Genomic DNA, 18,424 nt, shown 5'->3' on the forward strand with positions numbered 1-18,424 from the left:
CTCCCGAAATGTATTACGATTGGGATATACTACTCTTACCCGGAAGGCCCGTGGTCGATTCCCGCAACGGCGAATATTTAAGGGGTTAGATGGAGGAAGCGATTTCAGCCTTAACCCCAAGAAAACTTTTTATTATCACCATTGTGCTGGTATGGCCTGGAATATTTCTACCATACGAATATTAGAGTCCATTTCAAACATCTTTGCACTGAGAGGCAGGGCCAAATTTTTCGGGGGATGAGGGAGGAGGACACGTGACTTCTTGAAAAAACAACCAAAATGCGATAGGCGCAGCTTAGTCTCTGGGAAATGCAGTCACTTTCAGACCTACGCGATGTATTTTTCGTAAGTTAGCTGTGTTGCCGAGTGGGAAGAGGGTTTTTGACGCAATAGTCCGTTTACATACACTGAAGAAAGTCTTTTGAGAAAACATGGCCCCTCTTCCTCCCCACAACACACATCCCTACAGTCCGGCCGCCGAGAGTTGTCCGATGACAGCTAGAAGGAGTAGGGGGCAAGGTTGCCAGGTAAGAAATGGAAACGCCCACACCACACGTAAACAAAAGGGTTCCCTTAAGAAAGGAACCAGAAGGGACGACGAGCGTGAAGGACCCAAAGGAAGATTCCTTTGTTTTGGCGATTCGCAGAAAGGGCTTGTTTTGGTGGCTCAGGCTTGTTTCAGTGCTTCATATCCATGAGACAACGTTGTATGACTGGGCGAGGGTATGAGGTGCGTTTGGGGGACAGCAATTGGCTGCAAACCGTGCAGGCGCAGGGTTCTCCGCCCCTCCTTTTGAACTGTCATCGGACAACTCTCGACGGCCGGACTGTAGTGACGTACGTCCCGCCTCCTGCAGCGACGCCGCTCGAAACATTCCGAAGCAGCACGACTGGGCCAGTCGCAAAGATATTTGAAAAGGGATGATAGTAAGTGTCAATTTACTGCCTGCATATTTATTGCTAGCGAATATTCTACAATAGTACTCTACTGCCTGCCCGAGTACTCCAAACCACGAGCCTATATTGAGACGAGGCAAGGCCATTATCCGCCGTTATGGACATCGGATGATGAAGTTTTACTACTCGGGCGATAGTGGGGATGACGTCGATGATTGAATAGTACTCGCCGGAGTGTGCGTGCCATAGGTGCGTGCCCGCTTTGGAAGCACGGAACTTGTACTGGAAAGTTGTGTGCGCTGGGATGGGGCATTGCGTGACCATGGGCACACCGTCCATGAACGGCGTCTCCCGCTGCGGCATGCCGCGCCAGTGAACACCCAAACCCGCTCCAGGCACCCGGTTCCACACATCCACCACCAGGATGTCGTTTTCGCACACCTGTAGAAGAAGGGCAGGATATTTATTTGTATTAAATCCAAAAACAGTACATAAGACCGATCTCTGCATTTCTTCAGGGTTTTCTTCCGCGTCAGCTTGTTTGTAGACAACAGTTTCGCTGGCTATCCTACCAGCGTCTTCAGGTCGAAGGTGTCGGATGTTGGTTTCTGCCTTGCTTATACACCGTTGGCTCGATGGGAGCTGCTCTGTGATTTGCTGACTGACTGGGCGCTTCTCTCTGCTTGGTTCTCTCTTTGATGACTCTTTTCCAGGCGCTGTAAAGGAAGTATCCATCTTCTCTATTGAAATTCAACGGTGTTTTTTGAATTTCTATTGCTTCCCTGATTCGTCTAGGGAAGTATCGGCACTCCTTAACTAAAACTTTCTTTGCCCAACAGCCGACACCTTCGACCTAAAGGCGCTGGCAGGATAGCCAGCGAAACTGTTGCGTATAAACAAGCTGACGCGGAAGAAAACCCTGAAACAATACAGAGATCAGACCATCGCCGCGGAAACCAACGTTCTAACAGTACATAAGACCTTTTACATCGGATTTGTGAACAAATTGTTAAATAATCAAGTCTAACAAAAAACAACAACAAAAAACACGAATTAAATACACTCAGATATATTGTAATGTATGAACGCCTCATCCGCTCAATTGTAATTTAGCTAGGGGGCGAAACAAAGAATGAAGGATTTAAAGAGGAAGTTTCCTGATGGGGGAATGTCGTTAGACCTGAAGTGACCATTCATGATTCGGTGGAAAAACCTGAGGTCAATGAGTGTACGTCGTCGTTTTAAGGGAACTATGGCAAGTTGAGAGAGGAGATCATGAGAAGTGAGATTATGGAGGAAGGGGTTACGATTTTTTCGCCTCGTTAGTAAAGAAATTAATAGGCCTATTAAGAGTTTTGAGATTTGAGGGACAGGCTGAGGACCATATGGGCGAACAATAATCAATGAGTGGAAGAACACATTCGGAAAAGACAGATTTCAGAGCTAAAGGAATCTATATTTCTGGAAACCTGTATAAAAGTCCAACTAGAGTCATTGCTTTTGTAGATATGTGGTTAATGTGAGGGGTGAATGTAAGATTGGAGTAAAAAGAACTCCCAGACAGAACTCATGGCATTTTGGAATAGGCTGGCCAGAGAAACTATAGGATGAATTTAAACCTTTGAAGTAAAGATGATCACGTGATTGGAAATAAATCTGGCTTTTCGTTATAAGAATATTATTAAGATCCGCTATTTAACCGATCCGATGATCACCGATGAGTTTTATTTTCCATAGTCAATAATTTAATGAATATCATACCTGTATACTTGGTCCAGGCAGTTGCCTGTTTGCTGTAAGGAGTGCCTGTGCCACTCCATCGGCTGTCACGCAGTTGGGGTTGAAGCAGTCAGTCTGATTGCTTGGGCAGTCGCCACACGACCTGAAAATGCGGAAATGAAGAACCTTCAAATCGGTACAAAATGGAAAAGGAATGGACACAATAGACACATCTTGCTTTGCACTGAAAATTGCTCAGTGCTCTGCGATATGTTTATATTCCACCATGAACATTAAATGATACGGCAGAGCCTATTGAGTAAAGAAAGTGATATATCGAGCGTTTCATAAGATTTTAAGATGAAAAAATAGTTAAATTACAATAATAAAAAATAGTAATACAGCATGACATAATTTAAAAAGCTTGAGGTCCGAATATGGAAAACCTAAATGCGATTTATCATAACGTCTATCACTTATTCGAAATTGAAGTTAATAAGATGAATTGTACTTCGAAGCTAATTTATTGCTATTAATATATAACATAACAGGTTGTAAAAATAAATTATTCCCGTAAACTTTATTCCCGTGCGATTTGTAAATAATTTTTTACTTAATTACAATAAGCTCAGAAGCCATAAGGATTTGGAACATATAATATTTTAATACAATGTAGATATGAAATATCCATTCAAAAACAACTCCACTGGACTTTCACATGTATCATTCTCACCATATTCTGCCAAAAAAATCAACTTTTCCACAAAAATGCACCATCTTTAGATTCATTCGAAAAATATCGAACTCCGATAGTAAAAAATGCCGGAAGCTAAAGAGAAAGGTTGAGAAATCATTTCAACAGCGGGTGCGGGGAGCGTCATTTTTTTTTGCTCTGCGATCAAAATTGAAAGGCGTGGTCTCCGTGCCAATGGGGTGATGAAAATCTGAGGGAATTATTCTTAGGAAGCAAAAGGGAAAAACGCGAAGTAAGATAGAATTTCTGTCGGTGGAAACTACACCAGTATACCTTTTATGAAACCAAAGGTTATTCGAACTATTAGTTCCATTTTATTAGGAGTTTTGTACACACGAGTTTTCAGTGCGATTCAAGTATACCTATATGATTCTTCAATACTCAATGTTACCTACTGCTTGGGTGATCTGTTCCAAATTATGGCTCTGTGAGCTATAATGGGTAGTACGCATTAAAATAATCGTGGAAACATGCAACTACTTTTTATTTCTATGCGTCCAACATCCACTATATCACGTAAGAATCGGTTAAATTCAGTTATGTTTACATATAAGTTCTGTTATTTGCCGATAAAAATATCAAAATCAAGAGAAGCTCACAATTATGTTTCGAAGGGAAATCTTTCCGCTAAATGCACACTTAGGGTATTCACCTCTTTGCTGTGGAAAGACTCGAATTCGATAGCTAAAGCAACGCATTAAGATTTGGAGCATTTCATGAAACAGGGATGACAATTCCGTGGGAGCGAAAGATGATTTTTGAAAAATATTTTGAAACAATGAGTAAGAACCGCTACATGAATAAGTGTTGGGAGTACATGTTACCCAAGTTTTCTAAAACATTAGTGGAATTTGAGTCGTACAAACCATTGCTATGTAAATAATACAAAAAAGGCACACAATCACAATTATCTACACACCAAGGATTAAATTCGCCATGAAAAAACTAATTTGGCTTAGCCGGGATTCAAACCCGGATATCTCGATAGCCGCTCGGTAAACCCAGGCTGAGTTTCTTTTTGATAGCACATGTCTTGGTGGTGTAACTGGTAGCCTACCTGACCGGCAATTGGGATATCCGGATTAGAATACCGGTTAAGCCAAACGATTTTTCACGGCGAATTTCTCTCTTGGTATATATAACTTTGAACCCGTGCGCGTGACTGCGCACAAAGTTACTTGTTTGATGCAGTAATTTTTCAATGCAGCTCAAAGTTGACAATGGCAGTCACACGATTTTACATCGATTTAAATGACATTATTTGATGAGGTGACAGAGAGTACTAACAAATGATAACTATTTTAGATTCAACCATTTTTATTACTAAAATCTAATAGAACTGTACCTCACTTAAACCACGACTAAACCCATCCACTACTGCGACATCAGATGTACACATATATAATTCTTTCCAACCTCAATTAGTCATAAATTTATGATATCAAAACACTTCCGTTCATATAGTTAGATGAATTGTATTTCGAGAGATTTTTACGAGTTTTTATATCTGAATAATTAATATTTTTTTACAAAATGATGACTAATTATATTTCTGACGGTTACATACTTTAAAACGGAGGTCATTGATGAACAACACAATGTGGCCTCCACATACGTGTAAATCATTTTTGTAACGAATGGTAAGATCTGGGGAAACTTATTATCTTGCTTCGTCCAGAATTGATTGTTAATTTGCTAAAATATAAATTTATAACACAAAATACACAGACACAATGTAAATATAGAAGACATCGAGTTATCACTAATCGCGAGCGGTCACTGAGGTGGCAAAAACATGCTATTCCGAATCTTTTACGTTTCTTCTATATTTACGTTCTATCAGTTTACTTTTATTATGACCACTCAATTACTTTTCCCATTAACTTGAGCTCATATTCGCTATACATGTCGCATACATATATATTACATTGCCTATGTGGCCGAAAGCAAAAACAGTTTGCTGAAAATTGCAGAGAATATCTATTTCACGCCTTGGAACACATAGATATCTTAGGCGAAATATGATGCGCCTCAAGGAACTTCACAGCTCCTTTTTTAGTTCAGTATGACTTCGTGGGATTAGAATAACGGATATACGACCAATGAGCAGCTAATAGAACTTCATTTCTATTTAACAAAAGTTCCTTTACAATGTACAACATTTTGGAACGAATCGATTCATCATTACTTACTCTTAATTCACACTTTTTCGCACTTTCTGAACCTCTTTGGACTATAAGGCTATCAGTAGAGGAGTTCTCAGTTTACCGTGACACCTGCCACAATATTAATTCAACAGCATATCCTCATAAATCACCTCGAGGACTTTAGAAGAGCTCGAAATATGACGTACGATAACCGCACTTGTCCATTTCATGGCTGAACACGAAGCTGTCAGTGCACCTGTTAGAACCGTTATGGGAGCCGTGACCTAAAGAGTGGATGAGCAATGCCTTGGCGGAAGGTAGCGCAAAAAGAACAACAGTTAGGAAGAAAAGGCTTTACGAGATCGCGGCGATGACCGAAGTGTATCTTCCTCCTCTCCCATTCAAGAGTGAGTAGCTTCGGGGAAGATGCTCGCAGCCAAGGAGAAATGCACCAAGTGAAGGGACGTCTAATTCCGTTTCACAGGCTGCCGCTACCTCAAAGCTCCACAACTTGCCGCTCTAGATAATGAAGGGTAGGAAAAAACATCAACCTTAATTGACCCAATGGTTTCGAAGTTAGCAGATATTTGCGTTGTTTACAAAAAATCCATCAATTTTAGCTGTGTAAACAATTTGAATTCTCCAACCTGTTTATGCTAGATCTGGCTTTATTGCATCAAAATTGAAGTTATTGGAACGAAAACTACGGAAATACCAAGCGCTTAAAGTTGGGCAACTTGATTTTAGGCGCAAAAAACGGGTACTTATTTGAGAAAAAATTTAGTACAGGTAAAACAATGGAGTCGATTATTTTTTAAAGTAAATGTGCCAACGTAGAAATAAACTCTCTTTCGTGTGCTTTTTGTTGCATTGAAATTGATTGCTTCGTTTATACGTTAGAGCTCCTCAAACTCGGGTGTCTAGCTTTTTTTTAAGACAGCAGTCATTTTCACGCGCATGATCCATTAATTCACAGCCTAAGGCTCGAGTGCAAATTTAATGCGACTCCCACTGCACGATTTTAATATTGAAATGAAACTTAGTGGCACTTTTCCAATATCGTGGACAAGTGCAGCTACCTTTCATTTCAATCTGTCGAACTCCCACCATTCACGCCTGAATCGGTTGAACTTACTCGATTTTAATACGTGGCAGCCTCGGGAATCATAATTTAGCCAGAATGTGCTCCATAAAAAGGTCGTATCACTTCCTCTCGGCCGAAGTTTTTTCATGATGCATTAAAAACATAAAATGTTTTATATCATCTTGAAATTTTGGGGGGATTAAGTTATCAGAGAGCACCTTTTTCCACGTTAGCCTGAGTCTCAATTTTGTGTATTTCATGTCATTATTTTCTTAGACGTAAACAATCTATGATTGAGCTATACGCAAATATTAAAAAAATGTCCACTAAATGTATATCCTGAATATTTTAAAGTGGTAGCATGACATAACGACAGAATAAACGCTTTGTACGGTCCACAGATTTTTATCTGTCGACCCATATTTTGACAAAATATGATATTGAAAAAGTATATTTTTTCATGCCATGTATTTTTATACAATTTCATTTCTAATGGAATCATTGCCATCTACTCTTAAGTTGGTTGGAAGCATACGTTTAAAGAAGTGATTCATCACGAAAAAAGACAAGCAGACGAAAGGGTGTCCTACGAAGTAGCCTCCAATATTCCCCTTCTGACTACAAAGAAATTATGAGCTATGCCACAAAAGGTAAATGCGTAATTTCCCATCAAAGGGATCATAGACACGGTAGAAAATGATGACTATAGATCTTGGACAATAAGAACTTGGTGGACCCAATACCAACTCACAAAAAATTGTATCTGACTTACTAGTTTCTATAAAATTGCTGAAATGACGAGAAAACATTTAAATTAACAAAGCATCATACCATTCTCAATAAGGCTTATTATTTAGATTAACAACGATGAATATAGTAAAATTAATTTACAATTGTACTATTAGGATACCAGGTTCTTCTGGCAGCGAAAAGTTCAAAGAGAATAAATGCGATTCATAATCGTTACTATTGATACGAGTTCAAGCAATGCAAGTTTCACTGCATCAAAGCTGGCACATCGTATCCATGCAAATATCCAATGATTTGGGCTAGAAAGTGACCCCAAAACCTAAGCGATTTTCCCTCGCATGATTGATCAATCCTCTTCCAAAGACTCTTGAGTGGATTAACCTCCTCGGTGCTTGGTTTAATACCATGGCAGCCACAGAGTCTGTTCCGTAGAAATCGAATCCCGCGGCTAGGAGAAAGGTGTTCATTAAAATAGGAAAGAAAAAATGTAATTATCTGCCTTTCGGAAAGAGGGACATAAACACGGTAAACTATTATCCTTGCACACGATTCATTCGTGACGGCTTTGGTATGCAATAATTTGAGTTAGAAAGCGACATAAAGACAGGATTTCCTCATGATTGCACATAAAGGCGAAATTTTCAGATTAAACTCACCTATACGGCATTTTGAGATGGGTAATAGGCAACAGTAGATATTACTAAATGAAACGAACCACTTGGAGATCAAGTTAAGGAGAACGAATCAGGGTCAAGGTCCTATGGAACTGAGGTAGTATAACAGCAATATTTGTTGAATATAGACAAAATACTAGCAGTAATGATCGATTAGTGATGCTCAGAGGACGTAACTACAAGAAAATAAATGAGTGATTAGAATTAGATAGTATCAGCACTCAAGCAAAAGAAAAAAATCCTCATAAAACAAGATAGGAGATATGAGCAAATCGGGCCCAATGGAAAAAAACGTTGTACGATAAAAAGCTTGCGAAAACATTTAATCTAGCATAACAGTAAAAGTACGAGCCTGCTCATTAGGTTCAGAGATGAATTATAGTATATCAATTCCTGTAATGAAACAAAAGCAGTTTCATGAACTTTGTTTTTAATCTTAGTAAATAATCTTATATTAATTTATACTAGATATAATGGTAGACAGCATTTTTAAGCAATGCCTACAAAGAGGGTTGACGGGTCCGTGCTCTTTTTGAAAAACTGAAGGGAAGAAATATTTTGACCGAGTTCTCTTTTTATGTCTCATAATCAATTGCCATCAATCCTGAGGTTGATTTGACGGAGCCCTTCACTGGATTCTTCTATCGGCTAATCGATTAAAAGCTACATAATTCCTCTGTTAAATAAAAAAAACTTTGTAAATTTCACATACGATTTTGGTAACAACACCTTTCCGCACGATAATTTCTATTAAAGCATCTAATGATGTGGCCAATTGAATCGGCCAGTCTTCTATACTAACCTCTAACAAAAGAAAAAATCCTCAAGAAACAATATAAACTACAGGAGATGAGGGCAAATTCGACCTGATGGAAAAAAATGCAAAAAAGTATTACAAAGCTTGCCGGATCATTTCAGTTACACATGCGATGAACATTATTTTTGCTTTAATATCAACATAAATAGACCAGGAGCAAAATAAAAATTGCATTTAGAGTGTGCTGTCGAACGAAATTTTACTCCAGAAACAAACTTGAAAACTGTCAAGGTGGAAGAAATATGCGTCGCGGAGGATACGGCCATACAAGAAGAAAACGTCATTTGTCTACATACTGTGATTTTGTTCTCTTATGAATCTATTTCGATAAAGTAAATAAGTTATTATAGAGGTTATTAACAGTAACTTAAAATAGGTCGGGGTAAACAATAATAGCGACCCGGTGTGCTCATAGAATATAGCCATTGTGAAATGATTCTGAAGAAATAATATCCACCTTAGAGAACTTAGACCAGGTATTATGATAGGGGTACCTACTTCACACTACTAATTTTCACGCCAACTAATGGCTATAAATTCTAGCTAAAAATGGATATAATGCTGTTGCCATAGTTGAAATCCGTCCATAAGGTGAGACACCCTTAGAACCTTTCGTAACAAATTCATAAATCCCGAGTTTCCAGCAGAAGAAATCCTTCTCAAAATAGACATTACGTATCTTACCAAACTAACAACGGTATACATGACTTTAGGCGCATCATTTACTGATTAGCTAAATAAGAATTTACTAATGAGAAGAGATTTCGTTCTCACGCAAGCATTATTAATTTGCGATATAAACATTTTTCGTAGCACACTATTGATTTCTCCAATCAATATTTCGATTAAATTTTCAAATATTATTCTCCTTGATTAATCATACATGCCTCTTAAAACACCACAAGACTTTCTGTATATTCAACCTTACATGTAATTGCATCACTTTTTGTTAATAAAAAATCATATTTATTTTGGAAGAAATTAAATTGTATTTTCATTTTTATTCATACACCACTTTCCCACTGATAAATGCATCCGATGTGCACCCGAGTGAGTAATATGATCTCGACCATTATTATGGTAGCTGAAAGTATTTTATGGAGCTATGATATGCAATTCAAACGGATACTTCCTTCAGAGACGACTCTTATTATTTATAAAAAAAAAGCTTCATTAGGCCATCTGACGATTAAAAAATAAAAATGTAGCCCGGCGTCGTTAGGGTTACATCAAAATCCCAACAGCAGCGAACAGACGGGAGGTGGCTGTTTCCGTTTCAATAGTAGACAAAAGCCCCAGAAGAATATAATTCGATAGATCATATTGTTTATATAATATAATATAATATAATATATAGATCATATTGTTATGCCATTAATAATAACGTTTATCATAAAGGCTTTGGCTTTACATATTTAATAAATATTTTACGTCTAATAAATAACCAAGAGGTTACCTTTAACCAACTTACCATGTGTGCGTCTGATAAACCTCCAACGTGAGTTTCAGCCTACATATCATCGGCCAATCTAATTCGTGACACGGTCGCTCACAGGATAGGAATGTCCGATCTGGAAGAAGAAAGTATTTTGTGAGCAGCAGTGCCACTAAGACTACAAAATATGGTATACATACAAAGCAAAAATACATATAATTTACTACCTTTGGACTTGGGGTAAAAATAATACAATCCTTGCAACAAGATGAACCACGAAAAAAATTCTACCTGTGTGTGGAATATTTACTTCATCCCGAGATTAAATATTTTAAGTCAATTAATGCTGCCCTTTATCCCCCAAAAACCTCATAATGTTCAAAAGCTTATAGATGGCCACAAACTAAAAAAGGTAAAGCAGTTCAACTATTTGGGCAGCACACCGGAGGAAAACGGATACAGCAGTCAGGAAATCAGGAAGATAATTGCGTTGGCTAAGGTGGCGTGTGTCAGCATGTAACAGCCGATGAAAGAATCTTTATGTAAGAGTTTAAAGAAAAGACTGGTGAAGAGTATGATCGGGAGGCACAACTAGGTTTACGGGTTGTCCTCCGCGTCGATTCATCTTCGAGACGAATTTCACCGGCGTTACAGCAGATGTTTTTAGGTTTGAAGACGCCCTGCACACCAGACGTCTGCTTCTACGCCGGTGACACTGTAGTCACGAAGATTAATCGACTCGGAGGACAACCCGGAAACCTAAGTTCGCCAACTGCAACACTCCGTGGAAGTCCACGTCATCAGTCTGACCGGAAGTAAAGGTGAGGTGTCGATATGTCCATAAAAATCGACAGATTTCGATACTACAGATGTTGCTTATATCAAATCTGTCGTTATTTGCGGCAAATTTAGAGATAAACAATTAGAAGAATTTCCTTCCTTTTACATGGAGTTATTTATCTCTAAATTTTTCGATAATAACTACATATTCCGATAAAATCAACGTATGTAATATCGAAATCTGTCGATTCTATGGTCATATCTACATCAGAGATATTTCGACATCATCGACAGAGACACACATGGGACTGTTCCGGTCGCATATGCAATCCCTCCTCTTATCGGGATTACAGGTGTGACGTCGATATGCCTATAGAATCGACACGTTTCGATACTATAGACGTTGAACATATCGAAATCCTTCATTATTATCAACCAATTTAGAGATGAATAATTCCATGAAGAAGCATCAGAGGTATTTATATATCATCGACGGAGACGCACATGGTATTGTTCCCGTCGAACATGAAATCCCTCCTACGTAGAGCAGGTATTTGCAATTCAAATGGATACTTCCTTAAGAGACGACTCTTATAATTTTAAAAAAAAAGCTTCATCAGGGCCCCTGACGATTAGAAAATAAAAATTTAGCCCGGCCCGAGTGAAACAGGAGGCTTCGAGTGAGAGCGTAATCTTTTCGCCGGATACGGTTGGTCACTCTACAAACCACGATCCGCTTCGCAACAACCACTTCAATGCTCGAATCCCAGGGGGGCTTTCAGACTGTGGGGCAACGCGAGCAAAAAGTTGCTTCACTCAATCGCTAATGGCTCCGATTCCGCGGGAGGTTTACAGCAGTCTTTTTGAGTGTCAGAGAGAAGGAAACCGTTTCACTGACCTGCCTCACGGATTTCTACGAGCCGCACATGGACTTCAATTCGCTGACCGCACCGGATACTTCCACTCACGAAGGCGAGCTCTCAGATATTCGCTGACGAGCATTCGCTAATATTGCAAGTTTCTCATTAGTCCCTGCATTGAGAAATGCACGTGCTATGAAGGTAAACGGCCTTCCTTTCAACTCACGTGCTGATTAACCGGCACAACTGGAAGTGGGCAAAGTTCCTTCCGTGGCAAAGATATGATTAAATAATACTTCATTTCAATGTACCGGGTGTTTCAAAATGAATACAGGGGTTTTAAGGTATTATAATATTTTTAACATTTAGCTTACCGCTATAGTTGATACGTCATATGAAAGATAACTCAAACAGTTTTTTTGGTTCGCTGCAATTGTTTGTGCAAAAAGAATATTTATAATTATGCAACCAATTACGATTATCATTGCTATCATACAAGGAGCGCCACCAGCCTCCACCAATCACATATAAGAACTAAAAACTCGATTTATGCCCCTTGGCACATGGGTCTATTGCTATTAACAAGCTTCCACCCGAAATTAAGAGAGTAAAGACTATGTCCCTCTTCATATAACTTCGCGAGTATCTTTTGAATGGTATGGTATTTGGAGGAGGCGACCGACAGCTGAGGTCATTTGCGCCATGAGGGGAAGGGTAGGTGAGGAAGGGTGGAGAGCAACCCGGCGTCGCCATTAGCCTGCTCCTAACGAATGGCGCCAAGGGGACCACGGCTTAACGTCCCATCCGACGGACGAAGTGTTGCGCTTGAAATATCCTCCACACAACATTCAAGCAGGGATCGGGCAGTCTGAAAATTCTCTGCCGCTGCCGGGATTTCAACCCGGGCCCACCGGGAGGGAAGCCAACACTCTAGCCACCACACCAACCCGATCCCCGTTTCTGTTGAAAAACTTATTTTATTCCGCGGATGAATTTTTTCATCTATAAATTTTTTTATTTGTACTTTTTGTATCTCACTCGGCAAGTCCTATATTTGTAACAAAAAATCACCGGAGAGATTAATGATGATTATAATGCGTATGTGCACCCAATGTTTCCGCCGCCATCATTTTGAAAGCGCTAGTAGCAAAGATGGTGTCCTAGCGCCAGTCAGATTGGACTAAAACCAGCCCCATGACACTTCCTATCCCACTCCATTGGGAACCCATGGTCTTTTATTGAAGTCGTTTCCTCAACTTGCCGCACGTTTGCCGGGGCGGCGCCACGTATTCTGGAGGGCAAGAATTAGCGGATAAGTTAATTTCCGTATTGTTGAGCGCATACTACAGGTGAGTGGAAATAGTCATTTTTGTAATTAATTAAGATTTAGTTTTCATTTATTTTCGAATTTTAGTCTTCTGCATTATTTCCTTATTGCTCTACATTAATATTTCGTGGATATATATCGCGGATTTACTGAAAAAAGGAAAATGCCGTGGACGTGTGTGGTACCGCGTTGCACCACTGGTTATGGCCACAAGACTTCGGGGATTTCGCTTTTTAGAGTCCCCAAGGACCCTGAGAAGCGATGAAATAGCTGTACGATTCCTTTTTTTGGTGTGCTAAAGCTCCAAAATTTATACATATTTTAAATTACGGGTTCTGCTGTTCCAGTGGTCAATGTCATTCACAGTGGAGGAATGAAGTAACGCTGAGAAAATGCAAGATGTGCGACGGCTTTCATCAACTATTCATCATTCTCTCCAACTAAATTGAATCTCTTAGAATGATTAGTAATTAGAAATAGAAATTAGTAATAGAAAGAATTAATAGAAATGTTAAATTGTGAGTACTTAAAATTTATTTTTCATGACATTACCTTGCATTGATTGTATAAATAATCTCAGTTTCAATAGCATTGTGTAATCATTCTGGAAATGTAGATTTGATGTGTGTGTACATTATATAAGTTGGAAAAATGTGAATCGTTTTCATTCTTAATAGGTACCTCTTTCGATGATTTCTTTTAATGCAGCTGTTATCGATGGTGCGTGCAACTCTCGTGAAAAGTACATTTACCGCGTATTAGCAGTATTAGCCTGTGGTTTCTGTCGTACTACTCATCTTATTTTTGGGCGAGGGATAATATTTCAGATTTGCCAGCACCTGAAAGTGATCAGACATCCGCATATCCCTCGGATTATATCCATTGCACTGTTTTCGTGGAAGTTTATTCGGACATTATTTGCAAAATCTCTTTCGTTCTTATCTTTCATATGGTATTTTACTTCCTTAAATCTCAAATTATTCCTTTGGTGAGTAGGCAAGCATCGTAATAAAATAGCCTTTAACTGTAATAATGGTACTTCCGGAAATTATTCACCCTGTTCAACGATTAAATATGCCCATTCTATACCCGCAAAACGTCCCTAGGATAGAATCATTTTTTAGATTTGCTGTGCCCTGCCATTATTATTATCACTTGATCGAGACTCAGGAGATTAAAAACATTAACATACGTCACTTCATAAGAAGTATTTCACTTTGGCCTTGGTAAGAAGCCGTTTGCGTTTCAGATATTATATTTGTTAATAGTGTTTGAAAACAAGGAATAACATCTATATTCTTATAAGGCCGTGGAAACATGCCGATGGGCTCAGAGGCAATGGTGCGTACGTAGCTTATATGACAACTTATATTAACGTTTACCACAAGATAGATATAAATAATTATTTCCTTAAAAATACCTATCCTCACTACATAAAGTTTTAACTGCTGACAATCTTTCGTTATGGCTGTAAATGATTTTACAAAGGTATGGAAGCAGACGAAGCTGAAATCCAACGCCTTCCATTTGATTAATACTCACGTATGAGAACGATTTCTAGGTATTTTTCGCTATAAGATGTTAAGTGCATATGAACTTGTTAACTAGTAACCACTGTCGATTAGTTTATATTCATTTTTGCCATAAATTAGTTCATAATTACTGAAGTATCGTATACAGATACGTAGGAAACTTGCCCTTCAGGATAGGTGGCGCCCCTACCGGCCTCAACGGGAAACGGCTTCATTAAATGACCATGCCTGAACGGAGAGTGTCCAGACCTTCTCATATTCTAAGACCGTGACTAAAACCATAACTTTTCAGAGTAAAACAGCATCGTAGCTTTCGTTTGTGGGCCAAGCAATTTATTATTTTAAAATGAAGGCAGAGTGCTACAAAATGCAAAATCTATATCTCTGTCAATATTATCAGGCCCAAGTAGGTTTTAACCAGGACAATTAAAAAAGGGTCTGATTTCAAGTCTACCCTGCGCCTCAAGCCGATAAGTTATGCACTGATTAAGTGAGAGAGAGAAGAAAAAGAGTAATAGGAATCGAAAGATGAGAAAAGCCCCAGGCGGCAGCATTAGGAAGCTCCAGGGTTGATTAATATCGATTTTGCCCCATTAATGGTTCGAAGAGGCATAGAGTCAAGCAATCGAGCGACGAAGCAGTGGAGGTACTCCGAAAATAACCGGTAATGGCGGAATCCATGAACTTTGTATCTCTTAATCAGTAAATATGTAAACATTGAGATGTAGACAAAGATGTAGATGAAACATATTATATGGGGTATTTTAAACAAAGTTTCTATTTGTACAATTGTATATAACTAAAAGTACCAGCAACTCGTAGTGAAATTATGCAATAAAATGTGCAGTTACATTTTTTCCGACACAATATTAGTTACATACATATAGAGGGGTATGGGAGGAAAAAAAAAAGGTTTGGAACCGCAGCAGTAGACTAATTGGGGTTATGTATTGAAATTCTAAATTTCCCAATTTTGAAATGTAGCTTTAGCGTAGAAGCAACCTTAGGCCCATAATAACTGTATATTAGTTATTGTGTTTCGGTGCAAATTCATTCGTTTGGGAAGGATTATATCGTAAACGATGCCAAGCAAACGGATGCGTTCATGAAGGCATAAAGATGGTGACTCATAGGATTTTTGCAGACATAGGCTTCGGCGCACCTCTAACGGGAGAGAAAGAGAGAGAGAGAGAGAGTTGGAATCGGCAGATATTAGAAGCGGTGAAATCGCAAATATTTCATGCACATCAACCACAATAAGACTACAAAAAGAGAACCTCGCGAGGCGGACAAAGGATATGTGCGGTGTCCGCTAAGCACCGTCTGCGGAGGCCAATTTCTCCTTGCACTCCACTTTCTTATCCGCGGGCCAACTACATGATCGCCTCATCTGATGATCGACGCGCCATTGACTGACTTTCAACCCTCTCAACCCTTGCCATCGGCAGGAACGTATCTGAAGGCAGATGCGGATTAAGGGGGGTCATGTAACAGGGTCTACATCTACATAATACCCCGCAATCCGCCTAAAAGGCGTGTGGCAGGGGGTGTTAGGACACCAGCCGTTTACACATAAAAATGAAATCCTCTAACGAAGTTAGGACTAGCATTTATTAAAGTCCTTTATGGTTCGGGGGAAAAATGAATTCCTATATCTATCCGTTCGGCAAAACATCTCTCTTAATTTATCGCTCCTATCGGACCTGGAAATATGGTGGGGCTCTAATATTATGTTCTCCGTCGTGATACCCCCCAAAATTTCTCGAAATATTTGAAATTTTATTCGTTTAATAGTTTTTATATCCTTGCAAAGGAGTGAAGAGAGAGTATACAAATAAATGGCTACATGTCCCAAACGTGAGAGGATAAAAATTAAATTTTAGGCTCCAAAACGCGTAATATGGGTATATAAATGGGTATTTAAAAAATATTACACGGGAGAATGCCCCTCTCTTCCAGGGGTTATTCCATTCTCCCCGGACCAAGGTCATGACCCCCCAAATTTGATGCTGAATCCGCCCCTTGCCAGGAGGGGAGACTTTGGGGTCTTCACCCTCTTCCGTGGCGACTAACCACGATACATTTGATGAGGAAACCATTAGCTGAAGGTTATGCATCGCTCTGACATACATTTTCCGATATGGTTAAATTTCATGATATCTGTCACAAAATAGCGATAAATTTCACTTTCGGCACAATGCAAACGAAATAAAAATCTGATTTAATGAAATTTATGGTTTTCCAATGTGAATGAATTAATAGCAAAATTTCAATATAGACAACCCGCTTACGAGCCAAGCTACCCTCGAAGCAACTTTGTGACTATGTGTGACCTCCCATCGGAGATGGGTCAAGTCAGTGACGTCGTGGAAAAGTTAGCAGTGCCGGAACGCTATTTCCTTAACTTTCTTTAGAAGTGAAATATTACTGTTTTTTTAATTAAGTGTCACTAGTTACTTTTATTACAAAATTATTTGCTTTGGTTAGGAATGTATAAATTAGAAACGTTGAGGCAACAAAATTGATAAAACTGTTATTTGACTACTTTGTCTTTTGTTAACCAGTGCCGGAACGGCGTTCAGGCGAGTTCCGGTACCATTACACCTCTGGGTCAAGTACCATTGGAAAGCGATTGGGCTAAGATTACTTTCTAAAATCTGTAATTAGTTAAGAATGTACAGTGATGTTTTTGGGGTGAATCCGCGTCGTAGCTTAAAAATATATGCACACTGACTGGAGACTTCCCCGGGGTAATGACATTGCTTGTCGCATGTCAATTTTTTAAATTCTCCAAAAGGGTTTAAGTACAATAAAAATTGTCATTACCCTGAGGAAGCCTCTAGCAGCAGAGAATAAACTTCTGGTGCTTATATATTTTTAAACTATGACGCAGATTTACCCAAAGAGCGTCGCTGGACCCGAAAGGTTATTAGCCAATTAAGTTACGAATATTTTCAGCAAGCATCTTACGTAAGATTTCTTAGTAGGGGCTTCTTCCAGACTATTTATCTGGGGAAAGTTATAGTCAGAATATTCTAACCATCCCCATATACACGTTCATGTAGTTGACATATGGGCGTCAGATGATGTCAAATATCTAGGCGTTGCGATAACTTCAAACCTATCGTGGAGAACGCATGCGATAAATCCTTGTGGCAGAGCCCTGCAGAATCCATGATTCATCAAGCGCGTTCCGGATATGTTCAAATTGCCCTTAGGTGAAAATGCCACAGATTCCATTGCATGGAGGTTTTTTTCAAGATGCCATTGAAATACATCATGTTTAGGGTGAACGAAAAAGGATAAATCAATTATTATCAAGTGAAGCAGTAGTATCGCAATAATGATAACTTTAAGCGTGTCGTCAGGACTTAATTTGTTGGAATATTAGTAAAGAGGAAGTAAAGTTTACTGGACTCAAAGTAGCACATACATTATAAATAAATAATAACTTTGAAAATCTTCAGAAACACTTAATCAGTAACTCCCCCTTCCTGCTTACCAGCGGTGTAGTGGAAATGCGAACTCGTGAGATCGGCGTTAACGATACAGTTTTTCCCGCAGTTTGATAAAAAAAAAACATTTTTAAGCAAAGCCATCGTTAGGAATTGATTCTGGTATGTAATATTTGTACAAAAGGAGCGAGAT

The 18,424-nt window shown here is 39.0% G+C and overlaps 1 protein-coding gene across 2 annotated transcripts in view; it reads right to left on the reverse strand.

The window, feature by feature from the left end:
• The window catches only part of LOC124158864 (laccase-2-like), a 124,296-nt gene that overhangs the window by 40,493 nt on the left and 65,379 nt on the right, over positions 1-18,424 (reverse strand). For both annotated transcript variants that reach the window (XM_046534255.1, XM_046534254.1), the window contains exons 2-4: positions 10,314-10,413; positions 2,659-2,779; positions 1,128-1,338 (exon numbers count right to left, since the gene is read on the reverse strand). In XM_046534255.1, the coding sequence (XP_046390211.1) occupies positions 1,128-1,338; positions 2,659-2,779; positions 10,314-10,413 (432 nt within the window). The remainder of the gene's footprint in view (positions 1-1,127; positions 1,339-2,658; positions 2,780-10,313; positions 10,414-18,424) is intronic.

The sequence above is a fragment of the Ischnura elegans genome, chromosome 5, assembly GCF_921293095.1.
Source record: "Ischnura elegans chromosome 5, ioIscEleg1.1, whole genome shotgun sequence".
In the NCBI taxonomy this organism is placed as follows: Eukaryota; Metazoa; Arthropoda; class Insecta; order Odonata; family Coenagrionidae; genus Ischnura; species Ischnura elegans.